Source organism: Lepisosteus oculatus, chromosome 15 (assembly GCF_040954835.1).
Source record: "Lepisosteus oculatus isolate fLepOcu1 chromosome 15, fLepOcu1.hap2, whole genome shotgun sequence".
Lineage (NCBI taxonomy): Eukaryota > Metazoa > Chordata > Actinopteri > Semionotiformes > Lepisosteidae > Lepisosteus > Lepisosteus oculatus.
The window spans coordinates 21,376,535-21,402,259 of record NC_090710.1 but is presented as its reverse complement, the minus strand read 5'-3'; the positions used below and the strand labels follow the sequence as shown (position 1 = coordinate 21,402,259).

Genomic DNA, 25,725 nt, shown 5'->3' with positions numbered 1-25,725 from the left:
TAAAAATGTACTAAACAGGTGTGTATATATATTTTTTTCCATCAGCACAGTGATGAAAGAATAGGTTAAGCTCCAGCGCTTGCATCATGGAAAAGAAAGCATTTCCAATTGGATGTTTATTTTAGGACTTTCTTGCAAGCAAAGAGCACTAAATTAATTAGGGAGTTTCCAGGATACTTTTCATTTTTTTGGTTTGTATTTTTACTATGAAGTCGAATATACAGAATGCCCATTCCAGTTAGTTTTTTCATTTGAAATTAGGTGGAAAAGAGCCAATATTTCTGGGTGTAAAAGTTCACCTTTTTAAGATCAGGAACAAGCAGAGGTCAATTCTCTTAAAAAAATGGTGGATAGCATTATTTAAAAAGAATGTGCTAAAGAGACATCACAGAGGGGTCAGAGGGTTCTTATTTGGACAAAAGCAGGACAAAAACCTGTGCAAGTTGCAAACTATCAGCAACCTTAGAATTTGTGAAAAAAAAATTGGCAAAAAATACAAAGTAGAGAAAATATTTTTTTAGCAAAGGAAAAGGTGAATAATCACTTGGAAATGTGGCCAGTGACCAATCCCCTTCATAGAAAACTCCAGCTTGTTACACATTAAAGAACTTACCACAGATAATGCGCTTGTTACAGTTTTCTGAGTAGCAAAATTATGTGCCGACATCAGTTCATCAATGTCTTCCTCTCTTTCTTCATCCGAATAGTTCTGAAATTGCACAGGCAACACTTTCTTAAAATTACTTTAAAAAAAGGTCACAGCAAATTGGATTGTGTTTTATTAATTGTTCCCTGCAGAAGAACATAATGACATAATGAATATGTAATGTCACATCAGTAGCTGGCAGGTAATTCCTTGTAATTATGGAAAACCTTGATGTTCCTGAAGTTCTAACAAAGTATCTGTTATTCAGACTTTACTAGGCTATTCATGGAGCCCAGTAATTTTTTGCCATGATAAATACAATCTCAATAAAAACAAAATATTAATGATGATCTTTGAGCAAATTAACATATATATATATAATATAAAATTGACAGATAAAAAACACCATAAAATGACTGTTCAACAATTCTGTGTGGCTGAAGTTTGAAAAAGTTTAAACTGTTTTTTCAGTTCAATGTTCACCTCTTTCATGTGCAAACAAACCTTGAGAAGTAAATTGGTCTAAATGTGTTAAGCTGTTGCTGAAATGCCTGGCCTCCAAAGATAAGCACTTTTTTTAATTGTAGGGACCTCCTGAAGCAAAGCTGCAGAATTTGCAGTAAGATTTGATAAAAAAGAGGCTAAAATGCTTTGTTTGCCTGTCTACAACATGAAACAATTTTCTCAGCTCTAAATCCATGTTTCCTATTAAAAGATCAAAGAACCATTTCAGCTGAATCCATTTTTTTTTGCTCTTGAGCAATGTGCAGGGGAAGCTATCTAGTTAAATGGAGTCATAAATCTGGTTCGCAGTGGTATATTTAATATAGCCCTAAACATCCCTACAGGGTTTACTTACGGTACAACAGTAGTCAGAGTGAGATTAATACGATTGCTGCCTGGGAGTGTTTGTATTTTTTCATTAATTAATTTATACTGTAAATATGGTAACATACTATACATACTGTAACTACCCTATGCACTACACAGGGTGAACTGATATAAAGAATAAGCTATTAATCAACAGTCTCCTCTATAAATCAGTGGATGAAACTAACAGCCTTGCAGCTGTGACAAGTGGCCCATTCTGCTTAGTGCAAAGGTTAACAACATTGTGTGCCCCTATCGGTGCAATCACTCCAGCGGGGCCTGACTTACCTCATCGTTCAGCTCCCCAGGCACAGACTGACACCGCAGGCTCAGGGTCTCCTCGTTCAACTCGGCACACGAGCCGCTGAGGTCCACCTCTGACCGGCTTCGATCTGGGATTTGAGGAGAAAAACATTCATTTTAAAGCCAAAGGGACTTGAAAAAGTGGGGGCGTATGAAGGTTGTCGTGGGTTTGGATTCTTAAGGTGTGTGCTTTATTTCGTATTTTGTTTGACTTTATGCAAGGCCTGATTTTGCTACCTATTTAGATATACAATACAGTATGTTTGTGAGGGTTTGGTGCGGAGAACTACAGTATCACGAATAGCCAAATACATATACAGTATGAACAAGTCCACCCCTGTACCATTGCATATTGTACTACAGTATACAGTATATACTGTAGCATGTATGGTTAAAAGACATAAGCATAACCCTCCCTTACAAGATAATTAATAAACACATTGGCTTTAAATTAATTTAAATAACATAGATCAGCCTTCTCTGCTTCTGTGATCAGCGTGCCCCACTGTAGTGAAACTGGCAGTGAGTCAGTAAAGTTTTTCCTGCCTGTCATTCCCCACACTGCTGACACAGAACTGGGAGTGTTCATTACAATATGAAAACAAGACCACTCTGAGGTGTGGATGTGGGGTGCTGAATACCTAGGCAGGAGGCAGGAGGCAGGGGGCAGGGGGCAGGGAGCGTTTCATAGTTAGATTCATCTCACAATCTTAGTCTGTTGTGCCACTGATTGTGGTGCTGCTGATTTCTGATACCCGATAACATGTTAAGGAAGGACATGAAGTGACTTATTCATGTAAGGAAACCCTCAAATGTCACCAATTCAAAGCAGTTGTAGAAGGAATAGTTGGCCAAAATTCATAAAAGCTGATATAGAGACTGATAAACAATTATAGTCAATGCTGCTCAAGGAGGTGCCATCAGTAACTGCATCTAAGAGATAACATACTGGTTCACACAAGTATATTTAATGTTGGATAATTTTGTTCACGTTATAATACAAATATACTGTAGCTGTGTGTTATGTGTTTCAACATGTTATCTTTATCTTTCACGAGGATCTAATTACATTTTAGGTTTAAAATATACAACAATATAGCTCAATCTGGGGGTCCAGATAGCTTTCTCCAGACTGTTTCAGAATTTCAGAGCTTGGCAGTACAGAGTGCTACCTACAGTATATTATTACCGATATTATCTTTAAAACATTTAAAAATACTTAATGGATCCACTGTATAATAATAACTGTGTAACTTGTTTGGTGGGTCTAAACATGGTGCTGTCTAAACATGGTGCTGTCTCAACCACTGTTGCTCACAGCTGAAACAAAACATACAGTACAAGCAGTCTAGAACAGAATGGCTGAAGGAGACAGGCTGCCGGAGACGCAATTTAGAGGCTTCAGGACTCAACGTGAAAACCTTAAATAATTTATATATAGAGATTTTGTTTTCAATTTGCATATAGCTGCTGCCACCAGCTAATCAGCGATAGGTTGACAGATTTAATGCAGGACTTTGAAGTAGGAAAACTTTTTTCTTCATCTTGATCGGCAATTTCAGTTAAAGAACTGGCAGGTTTATCCTGAGCAGCTTAAACAATACTTTATCAGAACTTTACTGTTATAAGCTTTGACTATACTATGTATACTATTAATCTAATTTCACAAAATGTTTTCTCAACCACGGCCTCATTTTACTGTTTCATTATATCATACCCTCCCATTAGATACTTTTAATTAAGCCATTAATCTATTGTCTACAGTTAAAAACATAAAACAGTATTCCTCCTTAGTTTCAATCTTTGTCAGCGTCTTGTTTTGAAAGTATGGCATAGAAACCAAGCTTTGACTAAGTGCGCTGTCAGATTTTTCTTATTGCTGGTAATGGCACACCTGAGGAGAGAGAAACTCTGGATACAGCAATCGATGGAGTCCCGGACATTTTCCTGTAGTTCCGATGTGCCATGTCATCGTACGTGCCTGCTATGCTCTCTGCACCATCCACCTGAAGAGAAAAAAATGATTACTAAATACAGTCAGAGAAGCGGCTATTAGTGTGAGGTTTTTTTTTTACAGGAGTCAGCATTGATTTTCTTAAGCATGGAATGGTACAACACCAAAACATCCATCATGACTACACTGTCATAGGTGGTACCTAATAGATTCTCCATTCTTTAGGAGCCCTAAGCAACATTACACAGCTATGACAGAGACACCAGGCAGTAAGGATCTGACAGCTTTGGCTGCAGTACTGTAATCTCACACTGCCTTCCTGGTGCCATGGGTCCAAGCAGCAGACAGTGCCATACAACTGAAATCAAGGACAGGATTCAGTGATAACTCTGAAGGGAAACCGGAGTATTCCAATGCAGTAGCAGCATTTTTTTCTATTGGTGAGACAGGACAACCAAACATGTTTCTGCTGCGGGGGAACAAGATCCATGTTGCCATTTCTTAAAAGCACTCAGGGAGAGCAAGGTATGTTCTTGTTTAGAATGGTGGATAATGAAGAAGAAACCACTATCCACACCAGGATATTCCCAAATGTATGAACAGGCCCCATGGGAAAGCCATACAGGAACTGGGATCATTTGATAACATCTACAAGGTGGCAAGTGCACTCTATAAAGAAAAGCTCACACAAACTATGGAATCTTTGTCCATTAAAAGAGATACAATGTTAGTATTAACGTGCCTCAAAAAAAACCCTTCTGATGGCAGTAGCATATCAAGCAGAAGGGACCTAATTGGACCGGAATGTCAGATAAACTTCAGGAGCAAGTTTCACACTTTGTCATATCCTGAACTGCCTCATTCAGTGCAGACAGGTGCATAGGCAGTCCTAAAACAACTCCCATTTCAGGAGCAAGTGTATACATATAGTATACACTCAGGCTCAGAGTCAATTCAGTAGCACTATTTCATTCACTGACTCAAATTTGATTCAGTGGCACTGGTTCATTTCGAGTGAATTCGTCAATTCAATCAATCCATCAAATCAATGAATCAAATTAATGAATTTCTGATTTAATGGAACTGAAATGCATTTGTTCACTAAAATGAATCGAACAGTCTGACTCTAATGTGTAGGGAATTATGGCTGACCTGCCTTAGTGAGGCAATTGGAGCTTTCCTTTGACAAACAATGAGACTGCATTTGAAAGTAAGTGCACTTTGAAATCAATTAATTAAGATACTCTTGAACAGTAATGTGTTGTTTTATTGTACACAGAACAAGTCTATCCCAAGAGTGAGCGAATCAAAAGCTAAAGAAACAAATGGTTCAACAAATGTATTAGAAAAAGCACAAGGAAAAAGATTTTACAAAATGATTCACAAACAAAAGGATCTAGACAAGAAAAATGGTGAATTCTGTGTAAGGTAAAAAAAAAGAATAAAAAAGGAGAACTTGAGAAAAGACGAGAGAGAAATGGAAAGGAAAATTGCAATGGAGGCTAAAATAAAATAATGAAAAGAGTGCTTTTAATAGTACAACATGAAGTGAAAGATATTTGGGGAAACAATGCAAAACGTCTGGACCACAAGAATAAAACAGCCGATGCACTAAATGAGTGTTCCCCAAGGAAGAAGTCAATAGCATGCCTCAGGTTGCTCTGGATGATGATGTTTAATGAACACAAGTGCAGGACTTTGCATATCTGTAGCAAAAACATGAACTATAAATACAAAACTGGACACACTGTTCCAGAACAGGCATGTCATTTACAGTACAGTACATCTCCTAGACAATGTGGGGAAGCAAATGAAAAGGAAAAGACAATTTTAGGATATACTGTATAGTTAAAGTGCAGAATTTAAATCAGGGCTGTTATTGTCCAAAGTACTAGTAAGAATCCATTTAGAATACCATGTATGAATATGGCTGGCACGTTATCGAAAATAAATTTATGGATATTGCATTTAAAACTGGGAACTGGAATACGTCTTTACCCAAAGGGTTCAGAGAGTGTGAAACAACCTACCCAGACATGCAACTGAAGCCGATTCCCTGACGTCTTCCAAGAAATTACTACTGTACATGCGTTCCTTGGATCACTTATCCTACAACTACCAAATGCGCCAGGTGGGCCAAATAGCTTCCTGAAAGCAATTCACAAAATCATTCTAGATGATAAGCAAGTGTAATTCTTGTTCTCTGCAGCCTTAAAGCTATAAAGAACACTGGTCCCCCTTACCTTCCTGCTGTTTCCTGATACTGCGCTGCGCTTGCTGGGTGTGGGGGATCTTCCCGAGGTGTGAGAGCGGAGATTGTTGGGAAGTGTCGGCACCCCAGATGACTCCAGAGCAAGAGTACTCCCCCTGTTGATCGTGAGAAGGAAATGAACAAAGGAGAAAGGAAACAAAGGAGATGCTCTTTTATTATGCAGTGGTATGCAGTAGCTCAAAAACAGCGCTTGGAACAAACAAAATAAAACTGTGACTGTTTCAATTTAGTGTAAGTAATTGTAGATATAATTCTGTTAGAGGTATTATTTTATTGTGCTGCTGTAGCAGCATCATACTGTTTTTATGCTGCACAACTGCTGCCTGTATTACAGAGCAAAATTTCCTTGTGTTGTAGAAAAACCCCACCATGTTTTGTTGTCAGAATTTATGAAGGGTGTTGGGTTACTTTTGATTCATTCTGGGTCTTAGTCTCAAGCTGGAATTGCTGGTTTAGTAAAGTTCTGTTTTCCATTGTGTCTGATCTTTCAAAGTCTCCTATCCTGTCTCTTTTTATTCATAAACAACTGTAATATATATGCCTGCTCACATACTATAATCACATAACTGTAAGGTTGTATCCTTAGCTTCTGGTTACATTTACATGATTTTATACATTTATTTGATTTTAATTCACTCCAAACAACAAACAAAAAAAAGTTACAATTTACAAACAAGGGAAAGGGCATTTAAACACAAGCAAGCCTTAACTAACATCAGTAACCCAAAGGTTAAAGGATATTCCTCTGAAAAAACAAAGGTAATACTTTTAAACCTTTAAAATTATCAAAGGTTATCCTTTCAACCTTTCAAGCTAAGACTTTGTCAGAAAAAATATGCTGGCCTAGGTTCAATGAGAACTCAAGCCAGTTTGCAAGGGTTAAACGTTTAAACCCGGATGATAAATTAACATTTATTTTACTCACCACCTACAAAACGAGAACAATACACAAAGGAAACCAATTCCAAGAACCATTAAGTACAAGTTAACATAACTGCAATTCAGTTTAGTTGCAGCAACCATTCAATTAGATGAATTTTTAATTTTGAAGTGCTTTGTTACAAAGCAAGCATGTGGATGCTTCTATGTTGTCAGTGTGATTAAAAGTGTTACCACTGTTATCAAGAAGAAAACAATAGCCAATCTCCTGTATGTCTTTGCACATGTCACATTAATATCAAATCGAATAACATATCATTGCTCCTTTTCTTCATGATAAAAGAGGGCATTAAGGGCCATCACTGTAAGAGCTCAGTGTATATACAGTGTACAGTATACTGTATGATGATTGCCACTAATGACAGCAATTTGATGATGTATGGTCATTTCCATAAATACCGACTCCTGTTTTGAGATTTTGGTGTTGGTTTGCAGTTCCAGTTGGTGTTCTATAATATTCCTAATCTGCAGACTTCAACCAGGAATTAAGGAGACTACTTCATGGACTCTGATTATTCATAGAGACCCTTAATGACAAAATGGCTTTAACATTACAGCACAATAAATGCTTGCTGAAGCACGTGTGCAATGTTATCAGTTCAATCCTAATTCCTACTTTCCTTGTTATTTTGCTGCTAATACTCAGTTTAGAGAAAGGACCCTCATTGATCTGAGCAAATGATTGATTGTATTACTCTACCTACAGTACATCTTCAGCTTTGTGCAGCTTCTTGGAAGAGGCACTGGATAGTTTTTAAGTGGTGGCTTATGTTTCACATTTTTAGATACAATCATCTTGCTTTTTCTATATTTGCTCCCAAATGTTCAGTGAAAAACAACATTTCAGTATTTTTTAAACCAAACCAGATCATAAGGAAATGAACACAATACAAATAAAGCACCTGACCAGTATCCTCATTACTTGGTTAAAAAGTAATAAGTGATTGGTTTAACATGTATGATCACTGCTATGAATCTGGTTCAGGATGTTGATGTACTAATGTTACCCAGCTGTGGGAGTACAGTGCCTTGCGAAAGTATTCGGCCCCCTTGAACTTTTCAACCTTTTGCCACATTTCAGGCTTCAAACATAAAGATATAATTTTTTTATTTTATGTGAAGAATCACCAACAAGTGGGACACAATTGTGAAGTGGAACGAAATCTATTGGATTTTTGAAACTTTTTTAACTAATAAAAAAATGAAAAGTGGGGCGTGCAAAATTATTCGGCCCCCTTGCGTTAATACTTTGTAGAGCCACCTTTTGCTGCGATTACAGCTGCAAGTCGCTTGGGGTATGTCTCTATCAGTTTTGCACATCGAGAGACTGAAATTCTTGCCCATTCTTCCTTGCAAAACAGCTCGAGCTCAGTGAGGTTGGATGGAGAGCGTTTGTGAACAGCAGTTTTCAGCTCTTTCCACAGATTCTCGATTGGATTCAGGTCTGGACTTTGACTTGGCCATTCAAACACCTGGATACGTTTATTTGTGAACCATTCCTTTGTAGATTTTGCTGTATGTTTGGGATCATTGTCTTGTTGGAAGATAAATCTCCGTCCCAGTTTCAGGTCTTTTGCAGACTCCAACAGGTTTTCATCCAGAATGGTCCTGTATTTGGCTGCATCCATCTTCCCCTCAATTTTAACCATCTTCCCTGTCCCTGCTGAAGAAAAGCAGGCCCAAACCATGATGCTGCCACCACCATGTTTGACAGTGGGGATGGTGTGTTGAGGGTGATGAGCTGTGTTGCTTTTACGCCAAACATATCGTTTTGCATTGTGGCCAAAAAGTTCGATTTTGGTTTCATCTGACCAGAGCACCTTCTTCCACATGTTTGGGGTGTCTCCCAGGTGGCTTGTGGCAAACTTTAGACGAGACTTTTTATGGATATCTTTGAGAAATGGCTTTCTTCTTGCCACTCTTCCATAAAGGCCAGATTTGTGCAGTGTAAGACTGATTGTTGTCCTATGGACAGACTCTCCCACCTCAGATGTAGTTCTCTGCAGTTCATCCAGAGTGATCATGGGCCTCTTGGCTGCATCTCTGATCAGTCTTCTCCTTGTCTGAGCTGAAAGTTTAGAGGGACGCCCAGGTCTTGGTAGATTTGCAGTGGTCTGATACTCCTTCCATTTCAAGATGATCGCTTGCACAGTGCTCCTTGGGATGTTTGAAGCTTGGGAAATCTTTTTGTATCCAAATCCGGCTTTAAACTTCTCCACAACAGTATTACGGACCTGCCTGGTGTGTTCCTTGGTCTTCATGATGCTCTCTGCGCTTTCAACAGAACCTTGAGACTATCACAGAGCAGGTGCATTTATACAGAGACTTGATTACACACAGGTGGATTCTATTTATCACCATCAGTCATTTAGGACAACATTGGATCATTCAGAGATCCTCGCTGAACTTCTGGAGTGAGTTTGCTGCACTGAAAGTAAAGGGGCCGAATAATTTTGCACGCCCCACTTTTCATTTTTTTATTAGTTAAAAAAGTTTCAAAAATCCAATAGATTTCGTTCCACTTCACAATTGTGTCCCACTTGTTGGTGATTCTTCACATAAAATATAAAATGTATATCTTTATGTTTGAAGCCTAAAATGTGGCAAAAGGTTGAAAAGTTCAAGGGGGCCGAATACTTTCGCAAGGCACTGAATATTTCATCTCTAAGGTACGTGCAGGATGACAGAGAAACCCCTCGTGCCGCTGTGCCCGACCTGTTAGATCGAGGTGTAGAGCGGCCACTGCGAACGCTGTGTGCGTCCAGGTCCGAGGCTGAGCCTATGCTCCGGGAGTCTTCAGCCCGGAAATCCACACCATTCTCAGCTTTGAGCAGCGGCCTGTTACCTCGCTTCTCCAGCCTGAGTCTGCATCAGGGGCACAAAGGAAGACCATCTGCTCATCTCTGCATGCTTATGATTATAACGTACACACACAACACTCAATACGAAGTGGTACGGCTGTGTTTTGTGGCTAAAAGGACTCTTGTCAAAACAACATGTTTTGTGTTTTGGCTAAAGTGCTTTGACTAATGTTCAGTTAAACAGTAGGTACTGTATTCTTTCCTTTTTTCTTTTTAAGGTTTGATGAATTAAATTGTGTCTCATTCTATATGGTAGAAAACTGTAATTCAGCAGGTAACTGCCCAAACAAAGGAAACACCAGCATAAAATGTCTTAATGGGGTGCTGGGCCATCACAAGCCACTAGAACAGCTTCGGTGTGTCTTGGAATAGATTCTGCAAGTGTCTGGAACTCGACTGGAAGCATGAGGCATCATTTGGTGTTTTGTTGATGGTGGTGGAAAACTCTGTCTTAGGTGCTTCTCCAGAGTCTCCCATAAGTGTATAGTTGGGTTAAGATCTGGTGATTGGGGAGGCCATGGCATGGTTTATATTGTTTTCATGCTCATCAAACCATTCAGTTACCACTGGTGCCGTGTGAATGGGGGCATCGTCATCCAGAAAGATTCAACTTCCATCAGAAATGAAACACGTCACCGTAGGTTCAACGTGATCACTCTGAAAGCGAGTACTTACTGGCATTTACCATGCCATCGAAGGAGTTGAGTGGGCCTAAACCGTGGAAAATGCACCCCACAGCTTTACAGCACAAACAGAGCCCCTCACAGTGGGAAACAAGCACTCGAGCCTGTAGGCTTCTTTTGGTGTGCACCACAAATGTAAGCCAACTTGTTAAGAGCAGGGTGAAGAATGAGTCATCTGACTACATGACTTTTTTTTCACTGCTGGAAGTAGACCAATTCCTGCGATCTTTGCACCACTTTACCTCCAAAAAGTGCATTTTTAGGTGTAATAGGGGGTTTATGCACTGCAACCCCACCACAGTATCCCTCTCTGAGAAGTTCTGAATGAAACTGCCTGCTCACACTTTTAGATTTTTGCAGTCAACTGACTCAGAGTAAATCATTTGCTTTGCCTTGCATCTCAAACCAATGCACGGGCATCACAGTCAAGGGGGATGCACTGTTGTCCACAGTTGCCCCTAGTTGATGATGTCTTTCCCTCAGACCTCTATTCCAACACCTTAGCCACAGATCCTCATAGAAACTTCAGCAAGTTGAGCAGTCTTTGTCACTGAAGCTCCTGCCAAAGTGCCCCAGCAAAGTCACCGAGTTCCTTCTTCTAGTCATGATATCCAAAACAATGGACAACCAGGCGTCCCCAGCATTTTCATATAAAACACATGTGAAATGATTCATGATTCACTTTCATTTGAAGCATGATGGGATGTTAATTGCTTAATTAACTCAGTAAGTTCCCTGTGTGGTAGCACCTGATTTCAATATATTTTTATTTGTTTTTTTTCTCAAGTGTTCCCTTTATTTTGACAGTTACCTGTATATGTTTGTATACTGTATGTTTGTGAAACTAAACAAACAGTATAAAATAAATCATTTTGTATGAACAGGCCTCTGGAAAGTAGCTACATGCCAAACTCAGTGTGGTTTCAAGAGAAATCGCCAAGCTATGTTTACTTTAAGAAGTGACTTCTGTATCATTAGTGTCTTCAGAATTTCACAAATCTGATTCATATAAAGCTTGCACTAACAGGTGACAGAGGTGAGTGTGGGCTCTAAATAACCTAGGAACAATCAGGACATGTTGTACAGTCTGCCTGAAGCAATAAGGCAGGTTCAGAGTCCATTGGGGATCATAATTCATTACACCTTACCTGCAACCTCTCTTACCATACAGTATGAAGATCACCAGATCATTCTGATTTACAGCTGACTCTGGAACCCAAACATAATCTCAGAAATAAAACTTTTTTATTCATCTGCCAGTCCAACACAGGAAGGAACTGGAGCGTGCGTGGCTCATTCCCAGCTGGGATTCAGTCTCTGTCTCTCAGATGCATCTCCCAGCACTGAGCTATATGGTGCAGACGTCAACTACGCCAAAAGGCCAGATAAACAGCATGGGTGAATTCAGTTGAACCTGCAGTGCCTTGGGGGTTACATCACTGGGCACATCACTCACCTTACACACGATACCAGTGACATTTTATTCAGCGTACAACTCATCAAATTGAACATTAATTTCAGTAAAAAGATAAAAATACAACAGAACCTGAACTGTAATAAAATCATTTAGCTTATTAACCTTCCTAATGATATTTTTACACCTTTAAAAATATAATTTGGTTGCATAATTTGGTAAACAGAAAATAAAATGTAAGTGGCTGGGGATAATGTGTGCTGTATTTCCAATGTATTGTATATTGTACATATACAGTAATAAATAATGCTTACCCTTTCTTTTTTGGTGCATCTAATACATTTCTGGTGGCACTCCGGCCTGACATGGGCGTATCAGGTCTTTCTTGCAGTGTTTGGTCAGTTTTATTGTCTCCTGAAACACACATAAGCACCAGCACAGTACGTGAAGGTCTGTTTCATCAGTACATTGAAACTATAATCTACAACCTTACTATCGTTATCAGAAAAACAAAATAAATCTATATCTAAATAAATCTAAAGTTAAATAAGTTACACATATCTGTTTACATTTCCAATTGTGTTTTTCAGACAATTGCAAAAAGAACAATGCCGTATGTAGCATATAAATTGGACAGTACACCACCTTTTCACAGTCAAAACAAGCAAAGGAAAAGAAATCAAACCACTACATGCTCTTTTTAATAAATTAAAATGTACATTTCATTTCTTGGTATCCGGAATCTCTCCTTTAGCTCTCTTCTGCATGCAGTGCAATGCTCAATCTCCACTCTCTCACATGCTGGCTTCGGATGTGTGTGGGGAGTCTGATTCCAGACTCTCTCCCTCTATTAAAGCTAGTTGAAGCCACTGTCAAGAGGGCATCGGCTCATTAAACAGTGCCTACAGCGGTTCTCTGCATACTTAAACAGACTTTTCCAATTCCCAACACCATCTGAAAAACAGGCTATTAATATACTATTCAGGGCTCTGAAGATACTATTATATACAGTATATTATTATAATATACTATTCAGGACACTGAAGAAAAGATGCTAAAAATGGACCTATGCAAAACAAGCTGAGGTATTGTATCTAAATAACCGAATGTATAATGCATTATATTAAACAACCTCACAAAAGACTAGTCTAGAAAGCTTGTACTTTTGTACTTTGTACTACCATCATGCATTGAAGTAAATACTGATTGCTGAGTATTTTATACAGAAAGGTTCTTTATAAATGTATGTATTTTTGCATTTTTAAAAAGTTGCATGGAGTCCATTTATTTTATTTTCATTACTTTTGGACTTCTGTCCTTTCATTAATTTGCTCTGTTTTTCTGAGTAAAATGCATATCAGTCTGCTGAGCCGGGCTCTTTTGCTCTGAGCTTAAGAGTAATGTAGTTTAAGGACATTCTGCTTAATCTAAAAATGTGTTACAAAAGACTTTGTCTTAAGTCTTCTCTGATTTGTCTCTAAGGCTCACCTGAGGGGGAGTGCAAGATGGACTGTTTAATTAAGTCACAGCCCAGGACGTTTCCCTGTGAGAATCGTTTTGATCGCTCTTCGAAGAACCACTCCCCAGTCACAACTTTCAGATGCCTGCCGATGGAAGAGAAATTGCTGTAGAGAAGATTTGCTGTTCTCAAAGGGTTGTGAATTGCTTGGACCGTTGCTGATACATTCTGAAAATGGCGTCTTGGAGCAATTTTCAACTATGACTTCAACACAGACTGCCGCTAACATTCATTATACAGTACATAAACATTAAAATGTAGAAAAGACAGAAACAATTTTTATTTTCCAGTTGCATAGTATGTGGAACAAGCACTTAAATGGACACTGATGTGGCAGACCTATATTCTTTCAACACACTTGGTACAAAGGCAAGTTCAACTTTGTTTAACACATACAGTAACAGTCTCATCCTGACTTCTGGTGATGTTTCTAAGCTTCTGGTAAACATGCAAACTTTAAGGCATCATTGAATAAGGCCTTTGGCCTGAAGGTCAATTGTTAAATAGTTTCATGTACTCAATTTTATTTGGTAGTTCTTTACTGAAATGTTATTATGCCCTACTGTAATATAACTGATGGTTCTGACCATGAAAAAGTTAACTATAAGAGAAAACCTGACAGAGTAGTAGATGCTGTAGTGGAATCTTAAGGTTTGTTTATAGCAACACATCTTCAAGACAGTCAAAGATATGCAGAGCATATAATTTCTGAGACACAAAGTAACTCTCTGTTATTGTTGCAGTATTGTTTAGTTGCCAGGCCTACTATTCAAAGAGTTTCACACTTATTTTGTGTAACACAATGGAAGACTGCAGCAAATGTTATGGGCGTAAAAAGAACAAGCAATTTTGAGTATATGAAAAATAATCTTTATTGAATGGGACTGAGTCATCGAAGGGCTCTTGTATTATTCATATAAAATTGGTCTGCTGTCGTGATAATATATTACTGAGATACAGTATTTAATCTAAAACTTCCTTTCAAGGTGCTGTATAAAACTTTGCATCAATATGTTAATAGCACACATAAAACCACCTTTAATTTTTAACATTTTGAAAAATGAGTTTTCACTTACACAACATACATTTTTTAAAGAGGATGTATTCGGATGGTGTGAAACTAACCCAGAGCTTACTTACTCCTAAATTAAACCATGAAGCCATTTCAGGTTTGTGACATGCCTTTTCACTTGTTTTGCACATTAGAGTTGTAAACCCCCCAAAACAAATGTTATGTTTTCTTTAACAAAGTTGGATTTTTTGTTTAGAAAACTTTAAAATTCAGAAACTCTGGAGTTTCCGTGTTTAGCTATTGAGGAAGGCCGAGAAAGGGAAAGACTATTTGCAGTGAAAGAAACCAGTAATATAATGAAATGGTGTAGCTTTGGGGTATAAGTCAGTATAGGGAAATCATTGTAGAAACAGGTATTTCAATGCCCCTGATCTTCAAAATGCTGTAAAACTATGCTAGCTCTGCAGAACAGAAAGGCAGAGTCCGAAAAGACTCACGAGATCTTGGCACAGACGATGCACTTCCAGCTGTTGTCCGACTGTACTACACGGCACTCATTGCACACCCGCTCCTTGCATTCCTCGCACAGCTCCCCTCGGTGGAAGATCAGGCCCAGGGCCCTCTGACAGCGGACACAGACCCGGTCGCTCTGATCCTGGTGTTTCCGGGAGCCCTTCCTGCGAATTTCCAGCAGCTCGTTCTTTAGCTTCCTGGGGGACAAAACAGAGAAGGAGCCCTTGACTAGGACACACTTCAGCTCAGTTTTATTCTCTTCATAGCATTATTTATTGCTTGTATTTACGGTACTGGTGTGTTTCTGTGATTGTGTATATCAGTGAAAGGTTCTTAAGATGTTTAAGTCCAGAGGTTCTCCACTCAGTATCGCAAGTAGATCATCTGCATGTTAGCTTACAGATATTCAGACTCCATGTCTGAGAGCCAACATCTTGGCTGTGAAAATGAGGTTGATGGGGGTCCCTGTGTGAGGTCAGTCACTGACTGATGGGCACTGAGGAATCCAAAGCAAAATAACAAATGCAGAAAAATAAGGGATTTAGCTGTATTTTGCAATTAAACCAGTAATTATGTAAGAGATGAGAACATGGCACTCTTCCATCTTGGAGATGTTATCTGCATATTTCATTTATCAAAGAGCCTTTAGTAACTCTTTCAGGTTTTCATAACTAAGTGCCATAAGCGGGAGCATTCCATCTTTTGGTGAAATAATAAAAATGCCTATTATGCTCTCCTGTATAGAAAATCCTGATGAAAATCCTTAATAACAAAAATTTGTTTAGCTAAACAGTTGTCGGAGTCTATAAGATGCTACTCGCATATGTTGAAAACAATATACTGAGTTCTTAAAAAAATGACATGATGAGGTCCCAACATCAATTACCTGCTACCAACTAAACAACCTAAATGGGCTGAATGGCGTCCTCTTCTTTACAAACTTACAATATGTTCTTAAAGGTCATCTTAAAGGTAGGTAATTGATCCAAGGATCTCATCCAAACTTTTCTTGAAAAAAGCCATGGCAGGTTAGTTTGTTCCATACTCTTATTTTTGTCCTCTGGTTTGTGTTTCACTATTCATTCTGAAGAAATACGGTACGCTGGGTTGACTTTGTCGATGTCCTTGAGGATTTTTAGCAGGTCCCCTCACAATCTTCTCTGTTGAAGACTGAAGGTTCAGTTCCCTCAGTATGTCAGTGTTGTAGGACATTCCCTTAAGCCCCAGCATATATCTAATTGGCATATTCTAGACTGATTCCAGAGCAGCAGCAAAGCTTGTCGACATGCATGTCAAAAGCATCAGATGTTTTACAGCTAAACTTATATCAGATGCTTTTCAGATAGCACCCCTAGTGAGTGTTCTCCTGTCCCAGTGATGCTGTAGTGAAGAACATTTCTGAGTATCAGCATATGATTTTTATCATGTACTGATTTATGGCCAATTTCCTTCTCCTATTCCAGGATTGATGAGTAATGAGTGTTTGATGGGATTGAGCTTGATGATGATCTAGCTGAGATAGTTCAGAGGTTTAACAGAGGATGCTGGGCATTATCATATTAAACCTCTGGCCCAGCAAAGCAATTACCCTTCAATCATACAAAATCTGACTGATGCCCTGCTGCCTTTATAAGCCACCTCATCCTAAACCTATTCCCTTCCAAGACTGAAGATGAAAGTGTCATAGCGACTTACAGAGGCCTGCAGTCACTGCTTCTGAAATGAGCAGAGAGCTGTCAAAGAATTACATCCATGAAACATGCTGGCAGTAAAGAGAGTTCAAGCGTGTCTTATCACAAAAGGCACATTATACAGTAAAAGTCCTACTTTTTGGCATAAAATAATGACTGTATATTTAACTGGAATTATATCGACATTAAACAAGATTTACATTAATGTGAAAGTTTGTGAGTAGAAAAAGCCAGCAGGTTGTTTATCGGTTGCTGACATTTATGTACTATACTGAATTTAAATCACATCTGAACCCTTACAACCACCTACACTGTAGTGTAAAGAGTGACAGAATTTAATGTAATTAAAGGTTTACGTGCCTGGGTTTTTAAAACAAATAACTATACCCTGCATTACCTTATTTTGCCCTCTCTGTTGTGATTTAACCTGTGGTTGTTTTTATAATTAGCCTCATTCTGATGTTCTTGGTGCCAAAAAATAATTAGAATATACAAAGTACAGAATTGCAATGCAACTCAATGAAGAACATAAGTATAATCTGTTGAGTAAAGCCTAAATGCACTTAGGCAAGTATAGACAGCATTATTCTGTATTGTTAAGTAAATTCTTACTTTATTTCTAAGTTGTTCAGCAATGGCTGATTCTATTTACTGATCAATGTGGTGTTTCTTCATTTGGGAGTAATTGTCAGTTGTGAAGTGTCTTGGCTATGTCCCCCTTTGACTGGATGTCAGAAGCGATGCCTCAGCAGTAAATATTAATTTACTTTCTGTAGAAATTGAAAGGAAGAACTTTACATCTGGGGGTGGAGTTGAGTACTTCATAGGTCTAACCTGCTGCAGTGTGAAACAATGGTAAGAGCTTTGGAGAGCTCAAAGGCCTGCAAGCCAGCTCAATCTGTAATTTATGAGACCTGAACCACAGGACACAAGTAGAAACTACCGTACTTTGAAGCGCACTTAAACTGAGAACAGGAACCAATCCAAAGGGTTACGGGAGTATGGATTGCTTCAATATTTCATTACTGTATATACAGCATACAAACCTGGTGCAAATGGATTGTGCACATACTGAAGTTTATTCTCTTAACTGTAAATGTCTCACAGCTACATTGCTAAATATCTCAGCTTCAGATATCTGCCACCAGAGAGCAAGTGTTCTTTAATGTATACTGTGTATTTCTATAAACCATTTTGTTAAGATGTTCTACCACAAAGTAAAGCATACAAAATACTCTCCATTGGGTGCATTATACAGTACTGTAATAATAATAGCCATTACTGGATTTTAATATTGCACTTTAATCAGTATAGCATTCTCAGTCATTTTTGTAGTATACAGTATGTAGTTTTACCATTTATTTTGTAATGAAATTAACAAATATATTTTAATTCACAGAAATATGTCCCTAAATTAGGAAATAATTCCAGTTTATGCTCTCAGAGAAGTAAAGAATTAGATCTAATGTCTCTACATGAAATGATGTGATTATGGGTCATAAAAGGCAATAGTGTTTTAGTGGTAATCTTGATTGGTTCCTGCATGCCTCAGGAGTGAGTTAAATAGGTTTGTGTTATTAACTCAAGAAAATGTTTCCTTTAATCAGTACATTAGCTCAATGAATCATACAGTCTGGCTATTAGACTACAAAGAACACAGACGTCCTGTGGACAATAAATGATTCCTACAGAAGTTTTATGTGAGCCAGGTTGTAAAGTGGCAATTAAGAGGTCATTTGTTAAGCTATTTTAAACAAAGCTTTCTGGAAGCTTGCTTGAAATATTGCGTTTTTTAAATAATACAGCTTATATCCCTTTATCCAATTTCCTACTGCTTCTTCCAATTCAGAAAGCCTATCCCTGCAAGCAACTGGCAATAGGCAGGGTACATCCTGACATCCTTAACAGGGCACCAGTCCGTTGCAGGGCAGAAACAAACACAGAAATGCACACACTCACAACAAGAGCCAATTCTCCCAGAAACCAATTAACCCAGCAGCAAGTTTTTGGACTGTGGGAGGAAACTGGAACACCCACAAGAAACCCATGCAAACTTCACCCATATCACATCCCAGGAACTGAACCCAGGGCCCCAGTGTTGCAAGGCAGCAATGCTAACCAGAATGCCATCATGCAGCCCTCAAATATTATTACACCTTAAATATAGCCCTATTATGGACAGATGAGTGTGACTGAAAATCTGAGGCAGTAATGCTAAAACTGTCACAGTGCCGCCTCTTCCCTCCACCCAGTTTTTAACAGCTTCTTCTAATGCAGGGCCACAAGGCAGCCAGAGCCTCTCTCGGAAAGTAACGGGTACGAGGCAGGGTACGCCATAAAGTAAAATATCAATAAAAAGCTTGTAAGGCAGGCTTATATGATAAATGACAAGATAAAGACCAAACACGCTGTGGACAGGGTGCCAATCCAAGCAGATACTGTACCCAAAAATGAGGTAGATCAAAAACTGTAAGAAAAACAGTTCTTATTGATAAACACTTTAATTTTTGTCTTTTAATGACTAAAGAGAAGTACAGTATAACTGCAGTCAATGCTAAATGTTTCTGCTAACCCTAATCCTACAGTAGCCTAAAATAGATCCTCTTTTAAATGCCATTTTACCAGTGTTTTTCATGTGGCTGAAAATGTATGTAAAGATGATAGATTATTGAAGATATTAAATTTCAAAGAGCTTTATTATGTCTTTATTATTTCAGACTCATATGTTTGGTTTGGGGAACATTTCAAAATCTGATGCCTGGAGCGCTTCACAGACATTTTCTGGAAATGCTCCTTTGAAAACCCAGCTAGGGTTAGGGTTAGAATTCCCACACTCCTTAGACAATGTTTATGCTCAGTGCTGGATTTTGGGGCCCAAGTCAGCTTTAGGACAAGTGATAATTTGCTCCTATCTACAACTTTTGTTTTCATAGACTTTTGGCTGCTTTTATTGTGTATTGCAAAGTTTAGTAATTGTATCCCAAAACTGAGACAGATTAAATTTTCTAAGAAAAACAGTTCTAATGGATAAACACATTTAATGGTGTCTTTCTTTTAATGTCCAACTAGAAGTATAACAGCAGTCAACGTTTAATGTTTCTGCTAATCCTAGCCCTACAGTAGCCTAAAATGACATCACATTGTTCTTCCTGACATCACTCAAAAAGATTTCACGAGGAATGACAGCAGCCGAAAGCTTGGGAGAAATTAGAATTGTTTATTGGGATGTGGAGATTTGGTGTAACCCTCTTGGCTGAGGGCCGACCTCCCGGCCGTTGGACGGGGAGGATAGGACCCCCATGCGACCAATTGGGTAGCTGCAAAGGTGGAGAGGGGGTGGAGGAGGGATGCAGAAAACGAACGAGGAAGAGGAGAGGGGGACGTTTGATATTTATGGAGACCGGTTGCTTACGTCAGGATTAGTGAGAATTGCAGCAGCTGTGTCGAATGAGCGCGGCTGCCTTCATTCCTCCCGAACTTCATTAAAAACTCCATAAAAAAATTATATTAAATGCTTTGTCACTCAAATTGTACTTCAAAACCAAATGAAAACCCAGACATTAGCAAGTTATTATGAAATAAACATGTAAATCATGTTTGTTGTAAATACTGTAATTCATCAGTAGAAAGTAAGAAAAAGGAAATAATTTGCTATTTTACTGCCTTAAGACTAATGCAAAGCCCTACTGCCAATTGCAGCTGCCATACCTGGTAGTTTTAGGCAGCTTTTTTGTTTGCCTCAGGACTTTTGCTTCTACCCAAAGTTTTAAATACTTAAATAGAAAGTGGACAGGTCATCAGTTTGGATTTAATTTGGCCTAAATTAGTCTAGACTGAAAGTTAAGAAAGGTCTTACCTTATCCGTTTCTCCTCGCGTTTCCTTAGCTTTTCGTCCTTTTGAAGAACACTAAGAATCGACTCTCTCTCATCTTTAAGAAGGAAGGAGACATTAATGATCTCGGTGGTTTTCTCCATCTCCCTTTCAAGGTTAGCCCAAGGGGCAGGGATCAAGACCAGAAGTCACAGAGCAACAGGATTAACCAGAAAGGACGAAGCAAGCTGTCAAGTGCAGAATGTCATGAAATGATTTGTACACATATCCCAGGTAGACAAGGTATTCCACTGTGGCGTCTTTGCAGATGACATTGGTTAAAGGTGCCCAGTTAGAGTACAGACATGTTCCAGGTCAATGAACTTCCATCTAGTCTTTGGCTTTGCTTGCTGTCCCTTGTGCTCAAAGTGTGGATTGGCATCATCCTAAGAACTCCTTTTGTGTCCCTCAGATGACTTAAGTGAAGTGTCTTCAATCATATGGGCACTGGAATAAACAGAAACAATTTAATAACACTGCTCTATGTGGCTATTCTGCCCAACATGGATCAGCCAAGCTACCTGAACAATAAGGAATAACAATAAATATGTAATGTATCAATATGGAATTTAATTTATATGTATTATTTCTTTGTCTGTTCTGTACACAGATGTATGTTAAATGAACTTAGCATATCACCTTTGTTCCAATGAATATTGTGATGAACAAATGTCATTCAGATATAAGTATAGCATTAATAGGAAGCCCTGTGCAGTAAATTATGCTTTTCCTCTGATGCACATAAAAGGCTGCTTCCTGTACTTATTTTGAACACTGATGAAAGGAGTTTGAATTATTTTGGATTATAAATATCATCAAAACCCTTGACTAATGTTTAAAATTGGAATGTTAATAAGCTCATTACAGAATGACATTTGAATGGGCAGGCAAGTTCCTCTAAAAAAATATGTTTATTTCCAACGGCAATGTGTTTCTCAGGCAAGTTCTATTTATGACCTAGCTCCATTGATTGATGAAAAAAACTCATTCAGGATTTCATTCTACTTGAGATGGAACAGAGAAGAACAGTCATCATTAAATGCATCAAAAATCTTGACATCATTAATTTAATCTTTTAGCTTAGGTAGACATATATGATTACTAAGAAACACTAAGAAACAGGTAAAGGTTTATTCCATGCTGAAAAGACAAGAGACACAACATTTCGGCTGCTGAGCCTTCTTCGGGTGTGAGGGAGAGTGGGAACCTGCAGCTGATAAAGGATGGGAAGGATTAGAAGGAGACGAGTCTGTCATTAAGAGAAGGGGGAAGGTGTGATCCTAGTTTCAGGATAATTTTGGTTTCGGGTGTCTTTCTGCAATAGGAGTTCCGAAACCCCACTATGAGGACGCAGACAGAGAGGTCAGTGTGATCGTGGCCATTAGCGGTGAAATGGGAAACTCTGGGTTTGGAGAGATCTTTGATCCTCACAGCCCTGACATGTTCCCTGAAATGGTCCCCCCAGTGTCCATTCCTGTTTTGCCAATAGCTGGGCATTTTGATTAATTGCTCATTCCTGACTGACTGTGATACACTTGGTTTGGACTCTTCTGCAAGATGTTATGCACAAACAATGAATCACCTCATTGTTCAGAGAGTTATTGGGCACAAGTAATGAGGTTATTTAACCTGATAACTGTCAAGCTGTCAGGGAGAGTGGTGCAGACATGCAGCATGTACAGTAGTCATGTACATTACAACAGACCACCCAATGGGGAAGTCCAGATGTGATAGACTGGGCAGGACTGTTAAGAATTCCACTTATGGTGTCCGGTGGCAAAATTACTAGATTGATCACGTCCTTGGACTTCACTTTCTGGGCTTCTTGTGAGCTCATCCTGCTATGAAAACAGTCCAGCAGGACAATGCAAGTCCTCAAACTGCTTGTGTAACAACAGCTGTCTTGTGAGATCAGAACATAACAGTTCTGCCCTACTCGTGGGAAATTGCATATTTAATGGTAGAGCTTAAATGATGTATGGCTCCTAGGGCTCAAAGACCAGTGAACAGGCAGAGATAAAAAACGTACTGTAGATGATCCAAATAGCCATCTCTCTTTAGTAACCATTCTTATCTTCTTGTGCTTATCCAGGATCTACTGAAATGACATAAAATGATTTTACTGATCAACTTCATTGATCAGAATGCAACAAAATTGCTCTGGTTTTGCAACTTTTTTAGGCCTTGATGTTGGGGAGAAAGCACTTCACAAGAATTTCTTGGACTGCTGTGTGCTTCTTTCTGATAGCGACATAGTGACATTGCCACATCATCACCGGCTGAGGAACTGTTAGAATCAATTCTAATGTAAGGAAAAAAAGCTTTCGTAGATCTACAAATTACCCTAATTTCATTTCTCAGCAACGTACTGTAGCTCAAAAGGTACGTAAAGTCAATAACAAAGTGAGAGGGCCTGCCTACCTTGCTTTACTTTCAACTGAAGTGTTTTGGAAAATGTCAGTGCTGATAATGTTATAGACAAGCTCACTGAAACTAAAGCACACAATTTTTATTCAGCATGGGAAATCTATAGATTGTGGTATTGTGTGTGACAGGAGTAAAAATTGGGGACGAAGGCAGGGCCAGAGGCCATTGGTGAGTCAGGGAAAATGTGGAGACAGCTGAAGCTGATGAGAGAAACAGATTTAAAAATGTTTCTTCTCCAGTCTTAGAGATGGGAGCTGGTGAAAAACAGTACTACCACAGCAGTCTTAGTTGGACAGCACTTCAGACCTCTGATGACGCAAAGACCGCAGAATTTATGGGTTTTTATTTTAGCCTGCTATTTTGGCTCTCGATTATGAATCGTCTTTATTCTGGTTTATAAAAATGGGATGGCTCCCAGGTGAAGAATGATTCTTTTTCTTTTGTAAAAACCCAGATCAAAATGACGATCTACTACTGTTTGCCTTATTCCAGGTGAAAATTCCAGCTGTGATTCCTTAACAAGGGTAATCACATTGTGATATTCTGTGACTTTATGTATTGCTATCAGAAGGATTGGATTACAGATGTTATCATTGGACACTTGATGTTGGAGTGCTACGGTATGTCCTCTGACAATAATAGGCCTGAATTTGTCCCTTCTGACTCAAAGTCTCACCATGAACTCTGAGTAGATGCTTTTACCAGTGGTATAAATTGTTTCTAGAATAAGGGAATTTTCAAAACTTACAGTAGTTAACACTTTTTAAAATAGTATTCAAACAGCTGTACTGTGCAGGATGCACAGCCCCATGAACCTCTCCATTGAAAATATTCTTTATTATTTTACGTTAAAGCCCTGGAAAAGACCCATCTGAGCAAAGCACAGTGAATAAACCAGACTGGCAATAACACAGAGCCTCAGTCCTTCAACACATGAAAATAACATAAACTTCCTGATATCATTTACTTTTAATCACGGCTGAGAAATCTTTCACATGTGATTTCTGGAACAGTTAGAATCACCACTCCCCCCTAAATGTGATACAACTACCAAAACCCCAAACATCCTACTGTGTCTGGCATCTCTCATATTGGATTCAGCCTCTTAAAACATCCTCCATACACAAAGTTAATCACCACATGGCACATGACAAGCTTCTGAAATTGAAATCTTGGAAGTCCATTCATATTTACAGCAGACGTATGTGTCTGAATTTATCATTCAGTATTGATTCATTAAAATTTGAATGTGGAGCAAAATGTTCAATGGAGATTTACATTCTCAGACTTCCTTGAGATCATTAATTATTTACCTTTGGAGGCTTTTAAGGAGAACAAAACTAAGTCCTGGAAAAGAACGGGAGCAACCCTAAAGCCAATCCTTCCTTTGGAATGTATTAGTTGACAATAGCTACTGTAGGTGTGGTACAGTGGTTAAAGTAAAGCTTTCTAATACCACTGGGGGAAAAAAACCAGCATGGCAAACAACCCTCCCTTCCCAAAACACCTTTACAGAAAGACCTAAAAGGGTCTACATACAGTAGCCAATGCAGCCCCTTAATGTACTATACACAAAAAATCACTAAGTATAACTATCACAACACCATAAAAAAGATATTGTTGATCCGCAATCAATCCAGAGAAGAGCAATCAGACAAGGGAATCTACAAAGTCTATAGTCTATTTTTATTTTACATGTTTAATGTTATAAGCCCAGGATTTAATATGAAGTACTAGACTGATCCTTGTATGAGAGCATTGCAAACTATGAATAATTTATATATCTATAGAACATAATTGTGTTTTCTGTCTTTTGTACAACTCTCCTACCTGAATGAAAGGAACATGTTATTGGGGAGATGTTTTTACCTTTTAAAATTTCCACAATATGTCATAGACTTTTGTTTCATTTTCTTTCTGTAGCGAAAGAGCTATTCATGTTGCCTTGCTAAAATATCATTAGATACAATTATAGATTTTGATCAATACTATAGATTGTAACAAGTGTTTTATATATGCCCTCACTTAGCATAAAAAATGTGCCTCAAGCAGAGGCTGTGAAGTGAGTATTCATTAAGTTAAATGAATCTTGAACTGTTTGACCTCAGGTCATTTTGTCGCAAAGCAATGGCAAGAATGAGAATCAAATCTAATTATTTCTGTTGAAATTGAAGTTGAAATTCTCCCAGTAGCATAATGTGGTGTTTGGTTGGTTGCGTTTGTGCAGAGCCATGTTTAAAAAGACCAAAGGCAGAAAAAAAACAATACCAGCCAAACCACATTGACTGTTAAATACAAATCTGATAAAATGGTTCAAAGATTGAAAGAGAAATGTGTTCTACAGTACATTGTCTTTTAAAAGTAATGTTTTTTGATGGGACTTTACCATTCTATTAGCTCGTTGTAAGTTTTTAGTAAACATAGCCAGGACATAACAAGTTGTCTATTCTCATTCTTTGCCAATCATTGTGCCTTAAATCATAGGAATAAATCTAAAACTAACATAGCTCTGGCCATTATTGATACTGAAAGAAGACTTAGTAATATTGTTGCTGCAGAAATATTAGTATTATATAATATAATATATAATATTATATATATAATACTAGTATTGGATTCATTATTATGACACATGAGTTAAGAAGAAATTAGAGAACGATTGCAGCTGCTGTTTAACAGAAGGTGTTTCCCACAAGCACTAGATTTGCAACTGGGCTCAGCACTTCTCTTTCCCCTTGTGTACTCCTCTT

At 38.4% G+C, this 25,725-nt stretch overlaps 1 protein-coding gene across 7 annotated transcripts in view; it reads right to left on the bottom strand.

Annotated features, from left to right (window-relative positions):
• sytl5 (synaptotagmin-like 5) overlaps positions 1-25,725 on the bottom strand; it is an 89,685-nt gene that overhangs the window by 7,756 nt on the left and 56,204 nt on the right. For 6 of the 7 annotated variants that reach the window (XM_069178939.1, XM_015364157.2, XM_015364156.2 and 3 more), the window contains 9 exons: positions 20,534-20,995; positions 14,971-15,183; positions 13,431-13,546; positions 12,257-12,356; positions 9,700-9,849; positions 6,017-6,140; positions 3,714-3,825; positions 1,805-1,908; positions 614-709 (listed from right to left, as the gene is read on the bottom strand). In XM_069178939.1, coding sequence (XP_069035040.1) covers positions 614-709; positions 1,805-1,908; positions 3,714-3,825; positions 6,017-6,140; positions 9,700-9,849; positions 12,257-12,356; positions 13,431-13,546; positions 14,971-15,183; positions 20,534-20,652 — 1,134 coding nt within the window. In that variant the 5' untranslated portion in view covers positions 20,653-20,995. Of the gene's footprint in view, positions 1-613; positions 710-1,804; positions 1,909-3,713; positions 3,826-6,016; positions 6,141-9,699; positions 9,850-12,256; positions 12,357-13,430; positions 13,547-14,970; positions 15,184-20,533; positions 20,996-22,577; positions 22,656-25,725 lie in introns of those variants that run through there. The other variant, XM_015364155.2, reaches the window with a different exon arrangement.